Source organism: Toxorhynchites rutilus, chromosome 3, assembly GCF_029784135.1.
Source record: "Toxorhynchites rutilus septentrionalis strain SRP chromosome 3, ASM2978413v1, whole genome shotgun sequence".
Taxonomy (NCBI): domain Eukaryota; kingdom Metazoa; phylum Arthropoda; class Insecta; order Diptera; family Culicidae; genus Toxorhynchites; species Toxorhynchites rutilus.
Window position 1 is genome coordinate 135,048,737 of NC_073746.1, and position 22,223 is coordinate 135,070,959.

The window sequence follows — 22,223 nt, forward strand, 5'->3', positions numbered from 1 at the left end:
AAACACATATGTCAAGCAGAACCATGATTCGGAAGCCCAATATCGGCTACATTTTCTCGCCGAAAATGCACGTATCAGAATTATATCCTTATTATACCTCCGTATTGCCTTATGGGAACAATGAAAATGGTTAATACGCGCTTTTCTCACCAGTTTTCAGATATGACAATATCCAAGCTTACTAATGTTATCGAGTAAAATATACTAATCTCTGGTAGGGATGCGGGTTTGTTGACAATATGTACAAAAAATTTGTACATTCTACTAATTTTACATTACCAAATGTATTTGGTAGTTTTCGACCGAGGATTTTTCTAAGTGCATGGATCTTGCAAGTTAGCACTTATAAAGAAAGAAAGCACAACAGTGCACAATTTTTGTCGTCTTTTCGCTATTTTACATTTTGTAATTTATGAATAGAGTCAGCAGACAAGAACTACCGTTTGAAATAACAAAAAAAAAAGTGAACACAGTGGCAGAATTCAAATAGACTAGTAATGAACTCAGCGTTGGAGTCTGCGGAAATATTGAGAAAGAATGATGGCAAATGCCACAACTGTCAGTCACGATGCCAACTCATTGTGGTGACTCATTCCAGAAGGAGCGTTTGGTTCAGATTTGTTTTCTATTTTATTTGTTGGAAGTGTACGCAAGCCGCCGCATAGAATAAAAGAAAAAGCAGGGATACGTTCGTTACCGTACAATGGCTGAGATCCCAGCAGTGCCTTACAAACAAGTTAGAAAAATTCTCTTGCGGAAGCGAAAGGTGATTTCAACTGTTGATTTTTGCGATAGAACAGAATCATCAGACAGGGTTGCCATATCCAACTGATGCCCGAAAGGGTGAAACTATGTTGAATACCTGTTTTGAAAAGTTCAAATAAACCGAAATCTGAATATTTTTTTTAAATCCAAAGAATTGCGAGACACTGTTTTTGTCAGAGTCACCCTGTTTCGTCGGTAGAACGCATTTTTTTTTGCAATGCCCTAAACAAATCCCTCTTCCAGTCGTCGTTTATTTTCAAGGCGATTGCAAATGTTCGCTAAACACGCTGTTACCGCGGCAAGTTTTTCTATCCTCGCCCATTCCGCCGCTAGGACAAGGTCTGAGATCATGCAATGCCTGGTTTCTGGTGCATTGAAGGCAATCGCTAGGTTTCGCATATGAAACAAATACAGACCGCTTTCGGTGTTTTATGAATTAAATGGAACTTATTGCATCTTAAAATGTATGCCTCAGAGCCTACATAACCCACTGGTAACCACTTCCAGCAAGTGTCCACTATTATCACGCGGATAGCGGCATCTGGTGCGAGGGAATGGTGGAAAAAATGAGTACATTGGGTGTCCTTGAATGGTAATTAGATTTATATATTTGTGTGTCTCGTATCGCACGCCAATCCATTTCCGTGCCTCGTTTCGTCTCCGCCGGCGCGGGTTTAACTCGAAAGCGATGATTGACGGGCAAGGCGTGGCAGACGGGGGAAGAATTCAGAGGCGCGGAATCGGGCCGTTATTTGGTCTTGAGCAACTGTTCTTTATTTTCGAGCGGCTGCTGCCTGTTGAACGAGAACTAATGAAGGATCGGCCTTTGCGGAAAGAGCGAACTGTTTTGAAAGGTTTTTTTTGCTGCAGCTCGATTTTAATCTATAACATTGCTTCATGCGATAAATGTCAAGCGTAGCGAGTTGTACCTGACGAAACAGTCTGTTTGCCGTTTAGCAACTATTTTGATAAGAATCAATGCTGGAGAGAATTTACGCAATGAATAGTGAGGGGGTGTAACAAAATTTGTATCTGTAGAGCTTTTGGATGGCCGTAATTAAAGCCTTACCGGGAATTGTTCCGAATTATTTATATTGCAGCGAAATTTTAAAAGATGGTCTTATCTTATCTGAGTCACAATTAATGAATTGTAGAGAGATTTGATTTGGTGAGTAGAAACAAATTTATCATGCATTTTTGGAATAACATTAAGAATAACACCTTAACACATCAACCGTTTGAGTACGGGGCAAATTTTGTGAGCATATGCCAAAAATCCGGATGAGTTTGGGCATATTAAAAAAAAATACTAACTAACGTAGATAACTGATTAGGTCACAAAAGTTGCGTCAAAGTAAAAAAAACACATATAAATTGGCATTTATAAAATTTATCAGCATTAACATATTCATATGAATGGGAAAATTACAATTACACTATTTCATTCTCAATTATGGTTTGCTGCACAAAGCGTGTGAAGTCCTCTTTTACAAATTGAGCAAATCAGAATTGATCTTTTCAATTTTTTGTCCTTATTATTATTATTACATTCTAACGGGTGTTAAGTAAAAAATGAGAATTTTTTCAATACCTTTCAGTAACTCAAATAAAGAGCGAAAAAAGAGAAAATTGCTCTTTGGGCTCCCTAGAAACAGTAGGCGTGTTTGGTTTTGCTAGTTTGAATTTAGTCAAAGCAAAGATGGCGTCGAAACAGCACGTGCTCCGCGAACGCATTGTACGGTTCTACGAAACGCATTTCCAGCAAGGAAAAAAGTTCAAGGTGGCACATTTTAAGGAAGAAAATGTACCTGTCAGTACGGTATATCGGGTTCCCTGAACGTAGAGCGGAAGGTCGGAAGTGGTCGTCCGGTGACGATAATGACGAAGCAGAGGAAGACATCGTTAAAGAAGCTGTTTGACAACAAGGACGCAACCAGCCTGCGTGACGCCGGTCGGAAATATGACTGCTTCCATGTATTGATCCATCGGACCCTCAAGATGGAAGGAATCGTCTGCAGGAAGAAGACGAGGTCGCTGGAGTACACGGAGGAGCAGATTGAGACGGTTAAATCACAGTGTCGGAGGATGACCAAAAAATGTCGCGGGACGTCTTTCGTTCTGGACGACGAAAGCTATTTTCCGCTGTCCTAAACGCATATTCCAGGAAATGATAATTACTACTCCAGCGACAAGTCATCCACACCGCCTGAAGTGAAATACAAGTTCAAGCACAAGTTTGAAAAAAAGGTTATGTTGTACATCGCCATTTCCGACCGGGGCATTTCAAAGCCTTGGTTTAAGCCGAGCGGCCTGGCAATCAACCAACAAATCTATCGAGAAGAGTGCCTCGATAAAATCCTGCTGCCGTTCCTGAACGAGCATCACGCGGATGGGAAGTACGTCTTCTGGCCGGACAAGGCGTCTTCCCATTACGCCAAGAAGACGCTGGTTATCTTGAGGAGAAAAAGATACCGTTCGTGCCGAAGGATCGTAACCCAACAAACTTGCCCCAGTGCCGCCCAATAGAGGATTTCTTTGGCTCACTCAGTGCCCTAGTGTATACAAACAATTGGAGGGCCAAGGACACGAAGCAACTGACTACAAGAATCCGGAATTGTATCTGGAAAATGGACGTAAGTGCCGTACAACGTACTTGTGAGAGCATCGCGACAAAGTTGCGTCGAACAGCAGACCACGGCCCTTACTCAAACATTCACTGACATTTTTTTGAAGAAAATACATTATGTTATTAATAAAAAATACTGAAATCGATGAAAAAAAAAATTTTTTTTATATATGATTGAAAAAATTCTCATTTTTTATTTAACACCCGTTACACGTCGTCTCAAATTTCGCCCTGGTATCTTTAAGAGCATTTTTCAAAAATCTATTAAATCCATCAAAAATGGATGAGCCATGAGTAGAGATGGGCGAGCGCTCACGAGCCGCTCATTTGAGCCGGTACGTCAGAACGAGCGTACGATCCACGGTTCTTTAAAAATGAGCCGCGGCTCTCAAATGAACGGCTTTTATATGTACGGCTCTTGAATGAACCACGGCTCAAAAAAGACCCACGGTTCTTTTATGAGCCGTGGATCATTTTAAACCGCGGTTCATTTAAGAGCCGTTCGTTTGAGAACCACTGTTCAAAAAAGAACTGCGGTTCATAAAAGAACCGTGTTTCTTTTAAGAGCCGGCATATCGATAAAGAACCGTGAATCGTACGCTCGTTCTGACGAACCGTGGCTTGCGGCAGTACGGAAGAAATATATGTTTCCCATGTTGCTTTTTAAGTGGTTTCATTTAAATGTTTGTATGTTTGTAAATTTTAGTGGATAACATATTTTCTCGAAACCCCATAAATATGGGTATCTAATAAAAGGACTTGACTAGTAGGATACAGTTTTTTATGTAGAATGGAAATCCAAGATGGCGGACGTTACAAAATGGCAGACAACTAATTTCGTCAAAACCCCATCAATATGGGTATTAAATGAAAGGGCTTGACTAATAGATCACAGTTATTTATGAAAAATGTAAATCCAAACTGGCCGCCACTCCAAAATGGCGAAATATGTATTTTTTTCAAAACCCTTCAATATGGGTATCTAATGAAAGTATTTGACTAGTAGGACACAGTTATATATGTAAAATGGAAATCCAAGATGGCGGCCGTTATAAAATGACAGACAACATATTTTGCCTAAACCTCATCAATATGGGTATCAAATGAAAGGGCTTGACTAGTAGAACACATTTATTCATGAAAAATACAAATCCAAAATGGCGACCGTTACAAAATGCCAGACTACATTTCTTTTGAAAACCCCATCATATGGGTATCAGATGAACGGGCTTGACTAGTAAATCACAGTTATTTATGATAAATCCAACCCGCATAAGGGTATCGAATGAAATGATTTGACTAATATAATATAGTTAATCATAAACCTATTTCATTCGAAATATTTTGAAAACACTTGGGATATAAAACGGGGAGAAAACTGTGTAGTTATCGAAAACTGCTATATTCTCCAGACTGAAATTCGACATGATCAACATTATATGGATCAAGTGAAATCAGTTCTAGTGATTATAAAAAAGCTCTGTATGAATTGATTTTGGAGCTGGTAAAGCGATCTTCAATTCTTGAGTCAGACGAATTAGTAACCTAATAAATACTGCTAGATCATCGCTTCAAGCAGCAAGCTTGTACAGAAAGTACAACTATGCACATCAGTCGTTGATAAGGATGCTAAAATTACATCCATAGAATACACATCTACGAAACTACCACAAATCGTTGGTAATGAAGCGCTGTCATCTGTATGGGAGGAGTTTGATGCATTGGTTGGCAATCTTCGATCCTCACATGATCCAAAAGCTGCTGCAACATCTATTGTAGATAAACATTTAGAGGAACCACATTTGCTGAGACTAAGCGACCTTTCGTTTTGATGGAATGAAAGGAAATCTATCTCTCCGCGGCTCTATCTTTTTTCGGAAAATATTATGTATTCCTGCGACCTCAGTACCATGTGAGCGAGTTTTTCCGAAAGCAAGACAAGTTTGCAGTGAAAGATGTAGTAGACTTTCATCAGATAACATTGAAAAGATAATGTTTATAAATAAAAAAAATAAAAAAGATCATTTTTTTATCCCTTTTTGTTTATTTTAGGCTCATTAGCATTTTAGCTGTAACAGAGCCGAATTTTAATCGTGTACATGTCACATATTTATCATATCTATAATTGGCACATTACACAGTTGCCATTTTTCGGCGTTAGAGTATTCCCTTCTATACCATTGCATACCATATAGGCGTAAGAGTTTTCTATCTGTTCTTCCATTATCCAGTTAGACTGGACAGCGGAGACAGTTGTTGATCCATTGTTGAGTTATTTATAGAAAAGCAGCCCCATGTTTCTTGCAGAGCAGAGCAGTTGTATGGATGAATCGATCTTATTTCGACCGTGGATCGATCTCCATCGCTGATGATTGTTGCGTGGACGTAGTTATTCTGTAACAACACAAAGATGGTCAATGGGGGCCCTGAGTTTTGAACTCACGATCGATCGCTTGCTAAGCGAACGCTGAAATGAACCGTTTTGCCCATCTCTAGCCATGAGCGATAAAATCTATATTTATTCAATTTGTACCTCCAATATGTTTCCGGAAGACGAAATCCTACGTTGAAAGGTGCCAAGCCAAAAATGTTAATATAGAACCGTACTTTTGGCACATTACAAGAAGAGCGCTATCGCGCTCTCCCATACTCAAACGGTTAAGGACCACAAAGAAATCTGTAAGACATACGCCTGACACCGCACGTTTTGGGGCAAACTTGTACGCTTCATTTGTTCGGTTTTTTTTCGGATGAGATCGTTTCCTTCGATATGGATGAGACGAAGGCCTTGTTAGATTCTTGACAGACCAAGGATTTAACCATTAAGTGTAGAAAACACGGGTTATATTGTGATCCATCCGTAACAGACGGAACGCGAAACACGAGAAAACTCGTGAGCGGCCCTTAATATGTTAAAAACCACTAACTTTTAAGTGATTTCATTCTAAAATGTTACTCAAATCCACTAATTTTTATGTTTTAAAACGGTATCCTGTATTATTTTCTCATCTTTCAAATGTAATAGGAGTACCGGTAAATTTCTTCGTTTTTTTACAAAAAGTAATGCTTTATTCTGTAAAAATGGTCACAAATTTAATATTCAAAGTATTGCCCATCGCTAGTCACAACTTTTTCCCATCTTTCTGCAATTCACGAATCCCTTTGCGAAAACAATCGGCCAGTTTGTCGGCTAACCACGAATCGATCAAATTTTTGACTTCATCCAAATTGGAGAAGTGCTAATCAACCAGGCCATGTTCCATCGATCGAAAAAGGTAGTAATCGGACGGAGCAATGTCTGGAGAATACGGTGGGTGGAATAGGACCTCCCATTTCAGCGTTTCCAAGAATGTTTTGACCGGTTTTGCGACATGCGGCCGAGCATTGTCGTGCTGCAAAATTATTTTATCGTGTCTTTGCTCGTATTGTGCTCAAACGCATCAATTGTCGTCGGTAGAGGTCCACCGTAATGGTTTCATTCGGTTTTAGCAGCTTATAGTACATCACACCCAGCTGTTGGCACCAAATAGGCAGCATAACCTTCTGGCTGTGTATATTCCGCGTGGCCGTCGATGTTGATGCATGGCCGGCGTATCCATACGTTGCCCGACGTTTAGGATTGTCGTAATGGATCCACTCTTCATCGCCAGTAACGATTCGATGCAAAAAACTCTTTCTTTTATACCGTTGGAGCAGTGCAAAAACGGCGTTCGACGTCTCGTGACTTCAATGCATACGGCACTCAATGTCCTATGTTTCGGATCATTCACATTGCTTTTAAACGATCAAAAATGGTTTCCTGAGTTACTCCAAGTGTATCTACAAGTTCTTGTTGCGTTTGTGGCGGATCTTGATCGAGTAAAACCTCCAATTCTTCATCTGCAAACTTTTTTGGTGGTCCGGAACGTTCTTCGTCTTCCTAATCAAAATTACCAATTTTAAACCGTGCAAACCACGTCTGAAACGTTCGCTCAGTTGGAGAATGGCTATCATTACCATCCACCAAAATGCCATGATTTTCCGTAGCTTTTTTCTTCATATTGAAGTAATGAAGAAACACTCTCGTTGGTACGAAATTCGACATATTCGAAGTGGCAAAAAACTATGTTGTTTACGCTTCAACTTTTTGACATATACTCAAAAAGACGCGCAATGAAAGTAGCTTTCCAACGAATGTCTGGAACGGGCCTGGCCGGGTGAGGGAGTAAAAAGTGCCCCCAAACCAAATCACCAGCTGTATGGCAAATATTGTATAGGATATTAAATAAGAAATTTTGTCGGTTTATTTGAACCCCTATGTGGTTTAACATAGGATCTATAGTGAAGAACGTACTTTTTCATTTATTTCACGCCACCCTCAAAAGCTTCGAGAAAAAAATTTGAAAAAAAATACTGAATGTGCACTACTACGATGTATCAATAAAAATTATCAAAAAAAATAATCATCAAAAATTTTAGTACTAAAAAAATTATTGAAATTTTGCAATTTTTTTTTTTTTTGACTTAGAGATTTAGTACTACTCTAATCCATATTTAAATGTGTTCCTACGGCTTTTCTAGATATGTGTGATTTTTTCAGATTTTTTGTCAGTGTTGCGCGGTTCAAAAAAATTTTTTTTTTATATTTCCAAAGAGTCTGGCTGGGTAAGGGAGTAAAAAATCCCCCAAACCAAATCACCAACTTTATGGAAAATATTGTATAGGGTACTAAATAGAACATTTTGGTAGTAGTACCATATATTTGAGTCCTTATATGGTACACCATAGGATCAATGGTGAAAAATGCACCTTTTCGTTTTTTTCACGCCATTCATGTACTTTCAGTATTTTTTCATATTTTTGTCTCAAAGCTATTGTTGAGACAAGAATATGGAAAAATACTGAAAGTACATCTTACTAAGGTGTATCGATAAATATCTTAAATTTTTTTTTATTAAAAAATCTAATAATGAAAAAATTAAATACGCAGTGCAAAATAATTTTATATATTTTCTGGCTTTTCGAAAATATATTTTCGAAATTGAAAAAAAATTTAACTTTGAGACCCACTTCTGCTCTAATTTTTTTTAAATGCGTTCGTATGTGTCTTTTTTTCTACGTGTGGCGTTATTTTTCCTGAATTTTTAAGAGCATTGCGAGACACAAACTATGTTTTTTATTTCCTTGACATCGATTATTTTATTGTATTCGTGGTTTTCAATTGTAAGATTAAAATAAAAAAATAAAAACAATTCGGATTTTTTTAAGTGTTATTCTCATTAATCCGAATGATCTTTCCACACGGACTTTATTTTTTTCTCACAGTACTCTATCGTACTGCTGATTGTTATGAATTTGGTAAACCATCTAAATCAAATGTAAAGATAATCTCATATATTTTAAGATACGAGAAAAACAATTGTACAGCGCAGTGCTCTAAATATACCGACAAAATTTAGACATATGAAAAACAAAATTTTAAAAACATTAGAGCAGTAATGGGTCTCTAAATTCAAAATAAATTAAAAATGCCCAAAGGCAAAAAAACATTTTTTGTTGTCGCGCAATCCTCTTAAAAATTCAAAAAAAAAAATACGCTACATGTTGAAAAAAACAACACATACGATCGCATTTAAATAAAAATTGGTCTCAGAGTATTTTTTTTTCAAAATTTCGAAATGCCTGAAATTATATATATTTTTTTTACCGCGAGAAACACTCTAAAAATTCTGAAAAAAATCACATATACCTAAAATAGACATAAGAAGAAATTTGAATACAAACTAGAGTAGTACTGAATCTCGAAATAAAAAAAATTTAAATTTCATTTAAAATAAAAACAAAAATTAATTCAAAATTTTTTTTAGTGTTTGATTTTCTGATGAAAAAATTGTTTCAAAATATTGATCGATACACCTAAGTAGGATGTACTTTAGTATTTTTTTCGAATTTTTGTCTCAAAGCTATTGAGAATGGCGTGAAAAAAAAACGAAAAGGTGCATTTTTCACCATAGATCCTATGGTGTACCATATAAGGAATGAAATATATGGTGCTACTGCCAAAATATTTTTTTTTGGTAACCTTTACAATATTTTCCATACAGCTGGTGATTTGGTTTGGGAGACATTTCATTCCCTTTCCCAGCCAGACTCTTTGGAAATATAAAAATATATTTTTTGAACCGCGCACTGAACAAAATCTGAAAAAAATAACACATGTCTAAAAAAGCCGTAGAAACACATTTAAATATGAATTAGAGTAGTACTGAATCTCTAAATCTCAAAAAAAAAATCAAAAATTTCAATTTTTTTTAGTACTAAAATTTTTAATTAAATTTTTTTTTAAATAATTTTTCTTGATACATCGTAGTAAAATGCACATTCAGTATTTTTTTCACATTTTTATCTCGAAGCTATTGAGGATGGCGTTAAATAAACGAAAAGGTACGTTCTTCACTATAAATCCTATATCGAACCACATAGGGGTTCAAATAAACCGTCAAAATTTCTTATTTAATATCCTATACAATATTTGCCATACAGCTAGTGATTTGGTTTGGGGGCCCTTTGATTCACTGGAATAATAATCAAGTTACGTCATCTGTTGAAAAACAGAAGAAACTCACCGATACACCTAATATGTAACAGAATCATCCTAAGTGGCGTACTTTATAGAGTAGAGCTAATTTAAGGCAAACAGAGCTCGAAAGGTTAATAACAATGAAAGTACATTGTTGACATTCGACCATATATGCAGAAGGATTTTTTTTATTAAATATGATCCTTTATCACCTCCTGAAAGATTTCGGATTCATGTAATTTTTTTATGTGAGAAAGATGTTTTATGATTACACGGGGATGAATGAAACATATTTTTTATATTAAAAAACGCAAAATCTATGTACATTGGATTCTTCTGTTAAGCGATTCTTTCGGTGATTTCATTTTACGCGATTTTCTTACACGATTCTCTCGAAATAACGGAATAACAAAAGAGAAAAACGAGAAAAAAAAAATTTCCGACCACCTTGAAATGAGAAGGGCACCCGAATGACAAAATAAAAAATACTGGTCTAATATTTTGCGATAATGAAACAAAACTATTACTTTTCATGAAAATCTGAGAACCACTACATCGATCTGACATAGAATGGCCGAATTCCTGTTTTTGTACATTATTTTCAACATTTGACAGTTTCATGCAAAACAGGGTGTCTCGAATAGCTTCATATGTTCTAAGAATAGGGTGGTCAAGAAGTATTAATTGGATTCTAATAAAATTATCGAAATTTAAGCACTGGTTCATTTTATGAAACCTGTTCATTTAACCCTTTCGTCGCCCCGTCAACCAGATATCGGTGACACTGCTCTCGTTCAAATTGATTAGGATTTTCAAAAGGAATTTGACTGCATAGGCACCTAAATGTAATTATAGGATATGTAGAAAAATAATAAAAACATTATCATATTAATATAATGTTTATACTATACTTTTTATCATTTTATAGTACAGAAAGTTTGTACTGGAGTTTTTTGCGAAACCCGTATAATATGACTTTGGCATTTGCTATTGTTGTCAATTCGTCTTCAAATAGAAATAATTTTCACTAGATCATGTAAAATTTGTCTACAAACTATGTTTGTTCTTCATTTAATAAATCATCCGCAATTTGGACCTCGCGAGAAACTCAAAAACAGCGCATTGGGCGACGAACGTGTTAACCCGCAAGTCCCCTATGTACAAAAGATTTAGGGGGAAGGTCAAATCTTATTGGAAATCGAAACGACGAGCATAAAGACAAGCCATCTCTACTCACCACGGGGTAGGAATTTTCTATCAGGTAAATCATCGTCGGTATGTGCTCGTGAACTTGACAATCCTTCCATTTCATTAGTTTTAGTTCAGCCTTGGGACTCTAGGGTAAACAAATCGTGTTTTGTTATTATTGTTCTGTTTACGAAGTGAATTTGTGGCGGGCTCAAAGTTCAGTGTTAAATTGTTCCGATCAGCTGTGATTTGATTGTGTGTGAAAGAAGATTGTTGTGAAGGATGGCCGCTAGAATCGTGGGACAAATTTTAACAGGAGAGTTTGATTCCGGAGAGCGGGAATTCATGACGTGGTTCTTACACCTTTTCGAGGTACGCATGTTGATAATATGTTTACGAAAGATTTTCATGTTAGCTATAAAATGATTCAAATTGCTAGGAGTTGAGATTATAAAAGTACACTGTTGCTATTGGTAACCTTGTTTTGTTTACGAACACGAGGGCATTCATCCTGACGAGGGATGTGCTAAAAGTTCTTTCAAAAAACCCCGCATGGAATAATATTCCAATTGTACAATAAATGTGTCGATTTTTCTGATGGTTTGCGCACCCCTTATGTCTGCGTGTGTGTGTTTCTTGTTTTGACCAAGGCGCGTAGATGTATATCCTAAGGTGGGCCAACTTGCTAAAACCAAGGCGCATAGAAGTCTATCCTAAGGTGGGCCAACTTGCTAAAACCACTATTCAGCCATCTTGGATGTCTACTGTGTTTTGTTTGTAAACAAAACACAATACGCTTGTGCCCAAGCTCGCTCGTGATCAGTCTGTCTCTTTCACACTTCAAGGAAAAAAATCCCCTTCTGCTTTCTTCCGTACTGTTTTCATATACCGCTCCCCTAACCAACTTAGTGACGAAACGGCCTCACCTAGTACCATAGACCCGTCTTGGCTAAAACCACTCTTCAGCCACCTTGGGAGTCTACTGTGTTTTGTTTGTAAACAAAACACAATACGCTTGTGCCCAAGCTCGCTCGTGATCAGTCTGTCTCTTTCACGCTTCAAAGGAAATAATTCCCCTTCTGCTTTCTTCCGTACTGTTTTCATTTACCGCTCCCCTAACCAACTTAATGACGAAACGGCCTCACCTAGTACCATAGACCCGTCTTGGTTTTGACGGTAGAATGGGATTTGTCGGCAGGGATGCCAGGTGATTTTTTCAAATGTCTTCAAATGGTACGTAAAAATGTCTTTAATTGTCTTTACAGTCATATCGAAAAAACTAAAATTCATAGCTTACATTTGGATAAAGTTTCATCGCTTATTCAATGTTTATAATGATTGGCATTGTTATATAGCGCATTTCACTAAACTTGCCTTGTGGTTTTGAAGTATATTTCAATAAATGTGAACAAAGAATATATTTATAATTAAGAATATATTTCACTAAATTTCATGAGTTTAGAGAGATAATTAGTCTGATATACTGTTGATTGAGTGAATATCGCTCCGGGTTTTCCACAAAAACGGAAATGTGATAACTCAATTTGTTTATTTCAGCTTTGAAGTTTTGGTTGTAGCTCGAACCATATCCATTAAAATTATTATTGAAACGGTGTGTAACCGGAATACCTTCGTTTTGTGAAGTGGTTGTTCGAAAGATCTAGGTTAATCTATTGTATAATATAAGTCCAAATTAATAAAAATACAATGTCAGAATCATGCAAATTCTCTAGTGCAAATGAATTAATATCTTCTAGAGACATGAGATATCCCTCGTTGTTGAATTCATTCTATACACTTGTGGATTTTCTGCTTGTAAAAAGCGAGTGAATGACCACGATACTAGCTTTGCGCAGTGCCGATATCATAACCATTGTGGTTTATCCGAGGTGTGATTATTGCTAGCTGAGCACTAAAAAAAACCCGAAGTAAAAGTCTCTGTTGATTACGAAGAACAAAAGTAAACAAGTGACACTGATAAAAAAGTGTTCGAATGACACTGATACTATCATACTGAAATGTCTTCACATATTTCATAATATCTTCACAAAATCAAATGTTTTGACAGTAAGTCAAATGTCTTCAAAATGAAGACATGTTTTCAAACCTGGCATCCCTGTTTGTCGGAGGACTGATCCAATGAATACATATGAGGTGGAGCAGTAGGTAGAGTATATTTGGATTAGTAAACAAAATATGGTGTCGTCATTATTTGCATTCAATTTGGAATCTATATGGGAGAAACAAAACAATGTTTAAATAACGCACAGCTTCATTTCAAGGGCCAATTTGCTCATGAAATCCTGTAACTGATTACATTTTAATAGATGACAATTATATTGTGACTTATTTCCATCATTTAGGGGGCAAAAAGGTCCAGGGAACAGTCGTATTCTTAGTCCTCAGGAATAGCAGATCTTTCAATGAAATGTTGCTTGATTGTAAACTATTTTCTCAAATCACATACACTGAAATTGTGAGCCTTGAAAATTTAACAATGTCATATTATCGCGAAAATGATAAACATTCGTTTGTTTCTATGATGGTGGAAGAGTGGAAAAGACACACAAAAATATTATTTTTATTCATCTTCTCTGACATGATTCTATTTACATAATTTTTTTGAGAGTTAAAAAAATACGTTTTCGAGAAAAACGAGTTTCAATTTTGAAATAATTTTTTTCAGCGTAATTTTTCTTCAAAAATTTTGTTCTGTTTTTTTGTGCAACTATAATTTCCTACATTTCATCCTTTGACTATAATTTTGTAGGTATTATAGTTTTTGAGCAATAAATACACAGCTATTCCATACCAAGCCGATATAGTGGTTCACAGATTTTCGTGAAAAGTAGTAATTTTGCTCTTTATCGCTTAACATTTTACCCGTATTTTCATATTTATTTTATTAGGGTGATCATTTTCATTTTAGGGTGGTCCGAAAAATCAATTTTTTCCTCTTTTTCCAAAAATTACTTCTTTCAAAAATTCATAATTTTTTAACTTTCTGATCGGTATATCAAATTAAATCAAATGAGCTAGTCTTCTTTGAAAAAAGCATCATATTTTTGAAAAAAAAAATGGATTTTGTTTTCGTGATTGTTGATTGTATTTGTATTTTTATGTTTTTTTCCATTTTTTATGTTTGTTCTTGAAAGCTGAGGTTTTTCTACAAAACATATCCAAAAATCGGAGAGATGTTTTTTTTTAGTTTTTAAGTTAAGATTTTTTAAATTTAATCGATGATTGGACCGATTCAGATGTTCAATATGTCAAATTATAGCCAATTAGTTATTCTTTTGAAAATGTACCATATTTGCGAAAAAATTTTATTCTAGTCGTATAGATTGACTATTCGCACAAAAATATTGCAAGAAGACTGAAAACATGTAAAATTTGAAAAATCATGACTCAAAAATTAAAAATAATACCTCCCTGATTTTTTGATATGTCATGGTTATTTTTTTACTTTAGCTTTCAAGAAAAACATATAAAAATATAGCATCCTTGGTCGTTAAATCTTGTAAACTACAAAAACCACACACAATCAATAATTACGAGAACAAAATTCAATTTTTTTCGCAGGTGCCATGTATTTTTCAAGGAAGTCTAGTTTCTTGGCTTCAATTTTATATATCGTTCATCTAAATGGGTTCAGTAGTTCAAAAGTTACTACTTTTTGTGGTGGAAAAAAGAAGAAAATGGACTTTTCGATTAACGAAAATAACACCTTTCTGATTGTTAGATATGTTATGTAAAAATCCTCAGCTTTAAAGAAAAAATAATATTTTAAAAAATATAGCGCCCTTGGTCCCGAGACCGCGTAAACTATAAAAAATCGATTACAATCAATAATTACGAAAACAAACTCGAAATTTTCAGAAAAATTAATCTTTTTCCAAAAAATACTTGTAATTGGCTTTATTTAAATTGGATTTGTCGATCATCTGAATCGGTCTAGTAATTCCGAAATTATGATTTTTTTTTAAAGTCGAGAAAAAGGTGAAAAAGTTGGTTTTACGAACCACCCAAAAATGAAAATGGTCATCCTAATAAGAAAAATTAATTACTACTTTTCACGAATACATGAGAATCACTATATCGGTTTTGCATGGAATGGCTGTAAAGAAAAAATTGTAATGGGTTGTATCTAAGACACGACCGCAGTTTTCGACGTAGAACTACGAAATTATATTATTCAATCCACTTGTTTATCACTTAGGATATTATTTTAGAATGCATCGAAATTTTTGTAATATCTTTTAAGCTATTGAATTTTGTATTACTTCAGTAAACTCGAAAGAGTCGAGTAGAGTCGAAAGCTATCAGCACTTCTCGTTTATTTGGTTCAACTCGCATCAGACTTCCTCCTTCCCACTCAGATATCGATTACAAACTATGAACCCTTTGGCTCCTATATTCCACTTGAGATGTGATCGAACCCCACAACATGCAACAGTAAGGTTACCCTGCTGAAATTTGAAAGCATACTTTCATGAAATATACGTTCATCTAAATAAATGCAGTGGATATCTATATTCCAAAATTTTGGATACTCTCCCAAATCCGCACTAGCACAAAAAAAATTCTCATATGCTGCTCCTCTTTGTCGCAGCACACTTCGATACACAGGGCTTCCTCTCTGAACTGTGTGTATGTGTGAGAATCAGCATTAGGCATGAATGATATCCGCTCGTTGTGTTATGCTAGCTCACTCGCATCTGTGTTTTCATTTTATTCTATGTTGACCAAACGAGAAGTGGTATGGCTTCAAAACGGGGATGGCTTATTTAAACCAAATATATTGAAAACGGGCAGAAACGAATGAATCAGTTGCTCGTTATTGACAGCTCTGTTCGGGAATGCACACAAATCGACAGAACAAATGAGAATGCTTCCAGTTTCCATTAAATTGAACTATGTAGGCTAGGGTGCCACTGGATGTATGGGAAAAAAGTGACCCTCGAATTTTCAAAGCGAACTTGATTAAAAATGTTGATTCCCACGAAAAACAACCCTATGCAAAATATCAGCTCAATCGGACTTCATTTACTAGCGTCGCACAGCGGTCAAAATTTGAGTTTTTCGAAAACCGAAAAATCACCCAAGGGAGTAGTAAAGGAAATCGGGGTTTTCAAAAAAGTTTGTTGATGCCAAATGTCTTAGAATTGCTTGAAACGTCGAAATTTACTGTTATCTCCAAATTATTATTATTTTTGTCAGAAATTGACTTTTCGGCACTTAATCTTTTTGTCTGAAAAGTCGATTTTTGACGAACATTTTTTTTCGTTATAGCAGTATATCTCGACGTTTCATGCAATTCTAAGACATTTTGTATCAAAAAACTTTTTTTTGAAAACCCCATTTTCTTTACTCCTGCCTTGGGTGATTTTTCGATTTTCAGAAAACTAAAATTTTGAGATCTGCGACAATAGCAAATGAAGTCCGTATGAGCCAATATTTTTCAGAGAGTATTTTATCGTGCAAAAACATTTCGCAGCAAGTTCCGAATGAAAAATCGAGATAATTATTTTTATTGGCACTTAAACCCATACGTTTCGTCTCGTATTCCAAAAAAAAAGTCCCAGAGTGTCGATTTTTGACAAAATTTTTTTTTCGAGATGACACTAGATCTCGACGTTTCATGCAATTTGAAGACATTTGGCACCGAAAATTTGTTTTCGAAAACCCCAATTTTTCTACACTCTGTCCAACCAGGTGATGATCCTTCTGCTTTACGTCATTGTGAACAAACAATGCTTCAACACATATTCTAGTGTGTAGGTATTGGTGACTATCATACACTGCATGATTTTGATATGTGTGTGTGCAAGCGCTGAGCGTAAACGAATGTTTTCATATTTTTAACTGTAAAGTTTCTATAAGACCAGTTACATTTGCCGTTGTTTTAGTTATTTTGATCAATTAATTCTGGATAATGCCGAAGGGAAAAGTCCTCATGGAGAGAAAAGAGAGACAAATCGATTTCACACAGAAAATGTTGGTATCAGAGAAATTTCTCGTCGGATTGGACGATCCAATCAAGTAGTGCTCAATTATTTGGCGAATCCTCAAGGATAAGGTAAGAAGAAGAGAGCTCCACGTGAATCGAAGCTTTCTGACTGGGATAAGCGGGAAATAGCTAGAACAGGTTCAAATACCGGGTTCCGGGTTTGGGTTCGATTCCCGTTCTGGCCGGGAAATTTTTCGTCAAGCAAATTTCTTCCGACTTGCAATGTGGTCACGCGTACTCTAGAACTTGCCGCTCCAGAATACATTCAAGGCGTGTTGTTCGGCATAGAAATCTCAACTAAGTAGTACTAAAAATGACGCAAGTAATACTTACGATGAGAAGGCAAAAGTTCCACTGGGAACGTTAATGCCATCCAAGAAGAAGAAGAAAAAGAAGGTTCGAATACCTCACAATCGCATGTGCAAATAAAGCAATATTTCAACTACTTAACTGCTCGGGTGCCAATTCCTCGAATTTTGGTGAAAAATCCTCACATAAAGAGGGCTTAAAAGGCTAAAACTGCTCTACATACACCATCTCACCTCGGAAGACGTCTGAGTTTTGTCAAAGCTCACATGAACCGACAGTGAGACATGGTATGTTGTGACAAAAAATGTTTTTGTTTTTGTATTTTGCTATATACCATAACAAAGAGTTCTTCAATATATAGGTTATCTTCACTGACGAAAACAAGTTCAATTAGGATGATCCTGATTGTTTCAACGGGTTCTGGTGTGATTTACGGAAAAAGGAACAGTATTTTTCAAACCAGGAATTTTGGTGAAGGCCCGTGTATGGTTTGGGCTGGATTCTGCGCAACCGGAAAGCTCAAAATAGCTTTCACATCATTCAAGAATTACACACATGTTCTGGAATCCTCTCTCCTACCGTTTGTGCGTGGATTTCGTCACAAAAAATTCACATTCCAGCAATACAATGCTCCTATTCATACTAGCTAGTAAACTAAGCAATGGATTAAAGACCAAAAACCTAATTTTTTGGACTGGCCGGCTCGCTCTCCAGACTTAAATCCTGTTGAAAATCTTAAGGGGGATCATTGTACGCAGAATCTACACTGAGGGAAAACGGTACACCACGATTGAAGAACTGAAGGTCGCAATTTCGGAAAATGGAAAAATATCGAGAAATCCGTTCAGCAGAATTTGGTAAATAGTATTCAAACACGAATTTTCAAGGTTATTAGTCGAAATGGCAAGGTAACCAATTGATGACATGTAAATCAGCCTATCGTAACAAACAACAAACAACTCTTTTGAACGGAATTGACGTTAAGTATACTTTATTCTAAGCAGTCTACAATGTATGAATGTATCTTGTTGAAGTTCTAACTGTTTTTGTTGCAACGAAATAGAATCAGGGTGGTCTTATAGAAGTTGGATAGAGTGTATGTCTCGATCCGGTCTTCGTCGGTTGCGGCAAGAACTTTCCGCACAATCCAATAATAAGTTTGTCTCTACTTTCCTACGCAGGATTAGGTTAATCCAGTAAAGAACTACGATATGGGTGATCTACGTACGCAATTCAGCCTCAATGTTCTCTATACGCAAAAAAATGAAACATCCAATTTGTGTCAGTAAAGTGTTTGAATCAAACTACTTCGCAATTGCGATTCATTGATTCAAGTCAAGGTTAACCTTTAACAATAATGATCAAGCTAACAAAATTATCATTCACTGGATAATTCTACTATAAGGGCTTCTATTCCGTGTCAAGCGTTTGTAACGCGGACCCCTTGCCATTAGAACAACGCCCGACTAGGAAATGTAGGCTACCGCTTTGTGATTGCATTTAAATTTTTCGCCATTTCGTCAGCAACAGCCACCGGCGGCCATGCATTCAATTTAACGCCAGGAACAAGTCAACCCTCTGCTCGCAACCGAGTGGCAGCTGCAAGCAACGAAATATCTAATCATAGATTTCGACAACAGCCGAACCCACAGTAATGGTCACACAGACTCGTTAGGTGGTAGTGGCCAGCGATAAAGACGGCAGCTGGCCGCTGCCTGCGTCAAATAAATACTCCAACCAAGGGCCCCGAAACTATGTGCCAATATGTATAGTGGCCGGCATGGCTAACCTTCAATAAAGCATAACTGCAACAGCTGTTTGGAAACATCGTGTGGGCCAGAACCGCGCTCTGTCGACGAGTGTTTTTGTTTGATCAAGTGTGAAGTTGGCCATACCATGCCACTAGCAACCAAATAGCAGGAGTTGCAACCGAGTTTGCCCGCGATATCGCAACGGAAGGTTCTGTTTTGATTAACTGGTCCAAATTTTCGGAACGAGTTGGGTATATCAAAACAAGCTTAATATAACCGTCTAATTTTCCGTTCGTATGTCGTTTGACTATTTTTGGGCCACTGTAATTATATATCTCCAACAGAAGAGCAATAAACGCTCAGCAGTGCTTTCTTTGCCCGTTTGATGTGATATTTGCGTGTCCTGCATCTGTCGATGAATAATGGAAAGTGGTCACGATATTTGGTCAACCTGTTGATGATACGGGTTGATCTAATTTAATGTATTTTTTTGCGATGGCTTTTAGTTGTCATATTTTAATATTGCAATTTTGCGATAATTAATCCACGGAAGTAACTTGCAACAGCATTAACAATCAATATTGTCAATTACTCCACCATGGATTTATGCAAATATGCGGAATTAAATAGCATTCCAAAAAGTTATTATTCAGTGCTCGCACGTAACAACCATCGCATCCGTCCCAAAGAGGCAAATAAACGATAAAATAACCAATGTTAGCAAAATTAATACATGTGCTACCGTATGATGACACATCGTCGTAAAACAATCGCACACGGAAGGAAGGAAGCAGTTTATGTTCGACGATTTTAAAAAGTTCATTTCCCAAACGACCTTTGATGCGACACCGTGAAAAAAAAACCAAAAACAATTCAAAGGTATTGTACCCACTCATATCGCGCATATTATAAGCAGCCACGCGCGATTGTCTGGTTGTCACCAACGTCACCGCCTAATTGCGACTCTCGGTATTTGGTATCGCATTTCGGGGCATCCAAAAACGCACCGCATTGTGACCATGGCCCAGGTCAAATATCGTCAAGGATACACACACGCCGAATATATTGTGTCAATCGATGCTTTTTTTCTGTCTCTTCCGAGGCGCCTTCGCTGCAAGTGGTCCTTCAGTGCCAAATTTATAATCCAGTTTGGTGTTGCCACACGAAACTCATTACTGGAAGTGGAAGTTGATTCCGCCAGCGTTTATTAATTGTGTTATTTTTTGTTCTTTCTCTTTCATTTTCATGTACCGGAATTGGATCACCGATTCGATGGCGGAACAGAAGACCGATCCGAAAGCTTGCACGATCGAAGAATTCGCCGTTCACTTCTTGGGGCTAATTAGATCGCAGACGGAGGAGTAAGTATTGAATTCGAAGTGATTATATTGAGGGGGTTGTCTATAAATAGAAGTGGAACAAATATTAATAAATTGAAATACATAATGATGTGTCTCCATGCGTAACAATCAAAGATGTTCGGAGATAAAGCCATTCTGACCACGGGAACTTTCGACTGAAATAAACGATGTAGATCTCAAGCCCACATGAAGTATCAGTGGATCTTCAAAAAACAAAAAAACTAATTATAAAAGCTCAGATTGGCAATGTTTATTAATTGGCTTTGTCCATTTTTTGCATAATTCTAATATTACCATGATAAAAAAAAATACAAAAAATTGCTTTTTTTTGGGAATTGTTTTAGACAAGTTTTTTCACTCTTAGGGTACACCGTCCTAAAGTAGAATCATACAGAAATCGGCTATTCTGACGATTTTGCTGAATTTATCAGGTTTTGAAACGTTTTAACTTTCAAACCACTTGATCAATTTTAGATAAATTACCAACAAACTTTTTAGATGAGCTTTAAGGAAATGTTTGGCATTTTGTTGGTACTCCAATGAAACTCAAACAATAATAAAATAAGTAAAAAAAAACTTTTTTGAGTTAAACGGTTTAATTGTGATTAAACATGATAATGTACTAAAAGCTAGAAAATAATTAGACAAGTAGCAGTTAGCAGTTATCACACCTCTCCTTCATTAGGCTAAAAATAATCGTGGGGCATATGATGAAGTCGCTAATTGTGGATAATGGAAATCCAACGTGACCAACGATTTTATTTTAGTTTTATCAATGTCCTAGACTAATGAAGGAGAGGTTGATACCTGTAACTGGTACTTGCCTAATTATTTTTTAGCTTTTAGTACATTATTATGTTTAATCACAATTAAACCGTTTAAATTAAAAAGTTTTTTTATATATTTTATTTTCTAGTTTTTAGTACATTATCTGTTTCATTAGAATATTTCTCTACAATAAAACCATTGTACTGTATTCTATTAGTCAAAAAATTTCATCTGATACCGATATTGAGAGGATTGCAGAAAATACATAGTGTGTTCTCCAAATCAAGTTCGTTCGTTTGATACACATATCTCAATCAACCTTTTTTTTAGATGATATGGAATCAGCTATTTTGTAGCGGCTGCCTAAATTGAATTTTTCAAGATAAGCAGTTTTAAAATGACAGCAGAGATGAAGGTATTTTATAAATTCGATCAGTTCCTATTGTTCAAATTTCTATTAATGTGGGACAACCATACAGACATACAAACAGTTCAAGCTAAATAAAACCGTTTAATAAAGTAACCTGCTATTTTGTGATTGCGGCCATCTTGAATTTGGATTTCTCATTATCTACTGTGATCTACTATTCAAGCCCTTTCATATGATACCCATATTAATCGAGTTTTGAGAAAATATGCAGCCCGCCATTTGATAATGACAGCCATCATAGATTTGCATTTTTCATAAATAACCGTGTTCTACTAGGCAAGCCCTTTCATTTGATATCGATATTAATGAGGTTTTGAGAAAATATGTATTCCGCCATTTTGTAGTGGCAGCCATCTTGGATTTACATTTATCATAAATAACCGTATTCTACTATGGGGTTTTGGAAAACCCATATTGATGAGGTTTTGAGAAAATATATGATTTGCCATTTTATAG

General features: G+C 36.2%; 1 protein-coding gene and 1 pseudogene across 11 annotated transcripts in view; both read left to right on the forward strand.

Annotated features, from left to right (window-relative positions):
- LOC129776872 (protein disks lost) overlaps positions 1-22,223 on the forward strand; it is a 654,166-nt gene that overhangs the window by 401,016 nt on the left and 230,927 nt on the right. For 7 of the 11 annotated variants that reach the window (XR_008743174.1, XM_055782770.1, XM_055782764.1 and 4 more), the window contains one exon: positions 20,493-20,569. Coding sequence is in view for 10 of the 11 variants with exons in the window: in XM_055782770.1 (XP_055638745.1) it covers positions 20,493-20,569 (77 nt within the window). In the remaining variant the exon portion in view is untranslated. Of the gene's footprint in view, positions 1-11,254; positions 11,511-20,492; positions 20,570-22,223 lie in introns of those variants that run through there. The other 4 variants (XM_055782772.1, XM_055782767.1, XM_055782771.1 and 1 more) reach the window with 3 other exon arrangements.
- Positions 12,983-13,065, forward strand: LOC129780969 (U4 spliceosomal RNA; annotated as a pseudogene).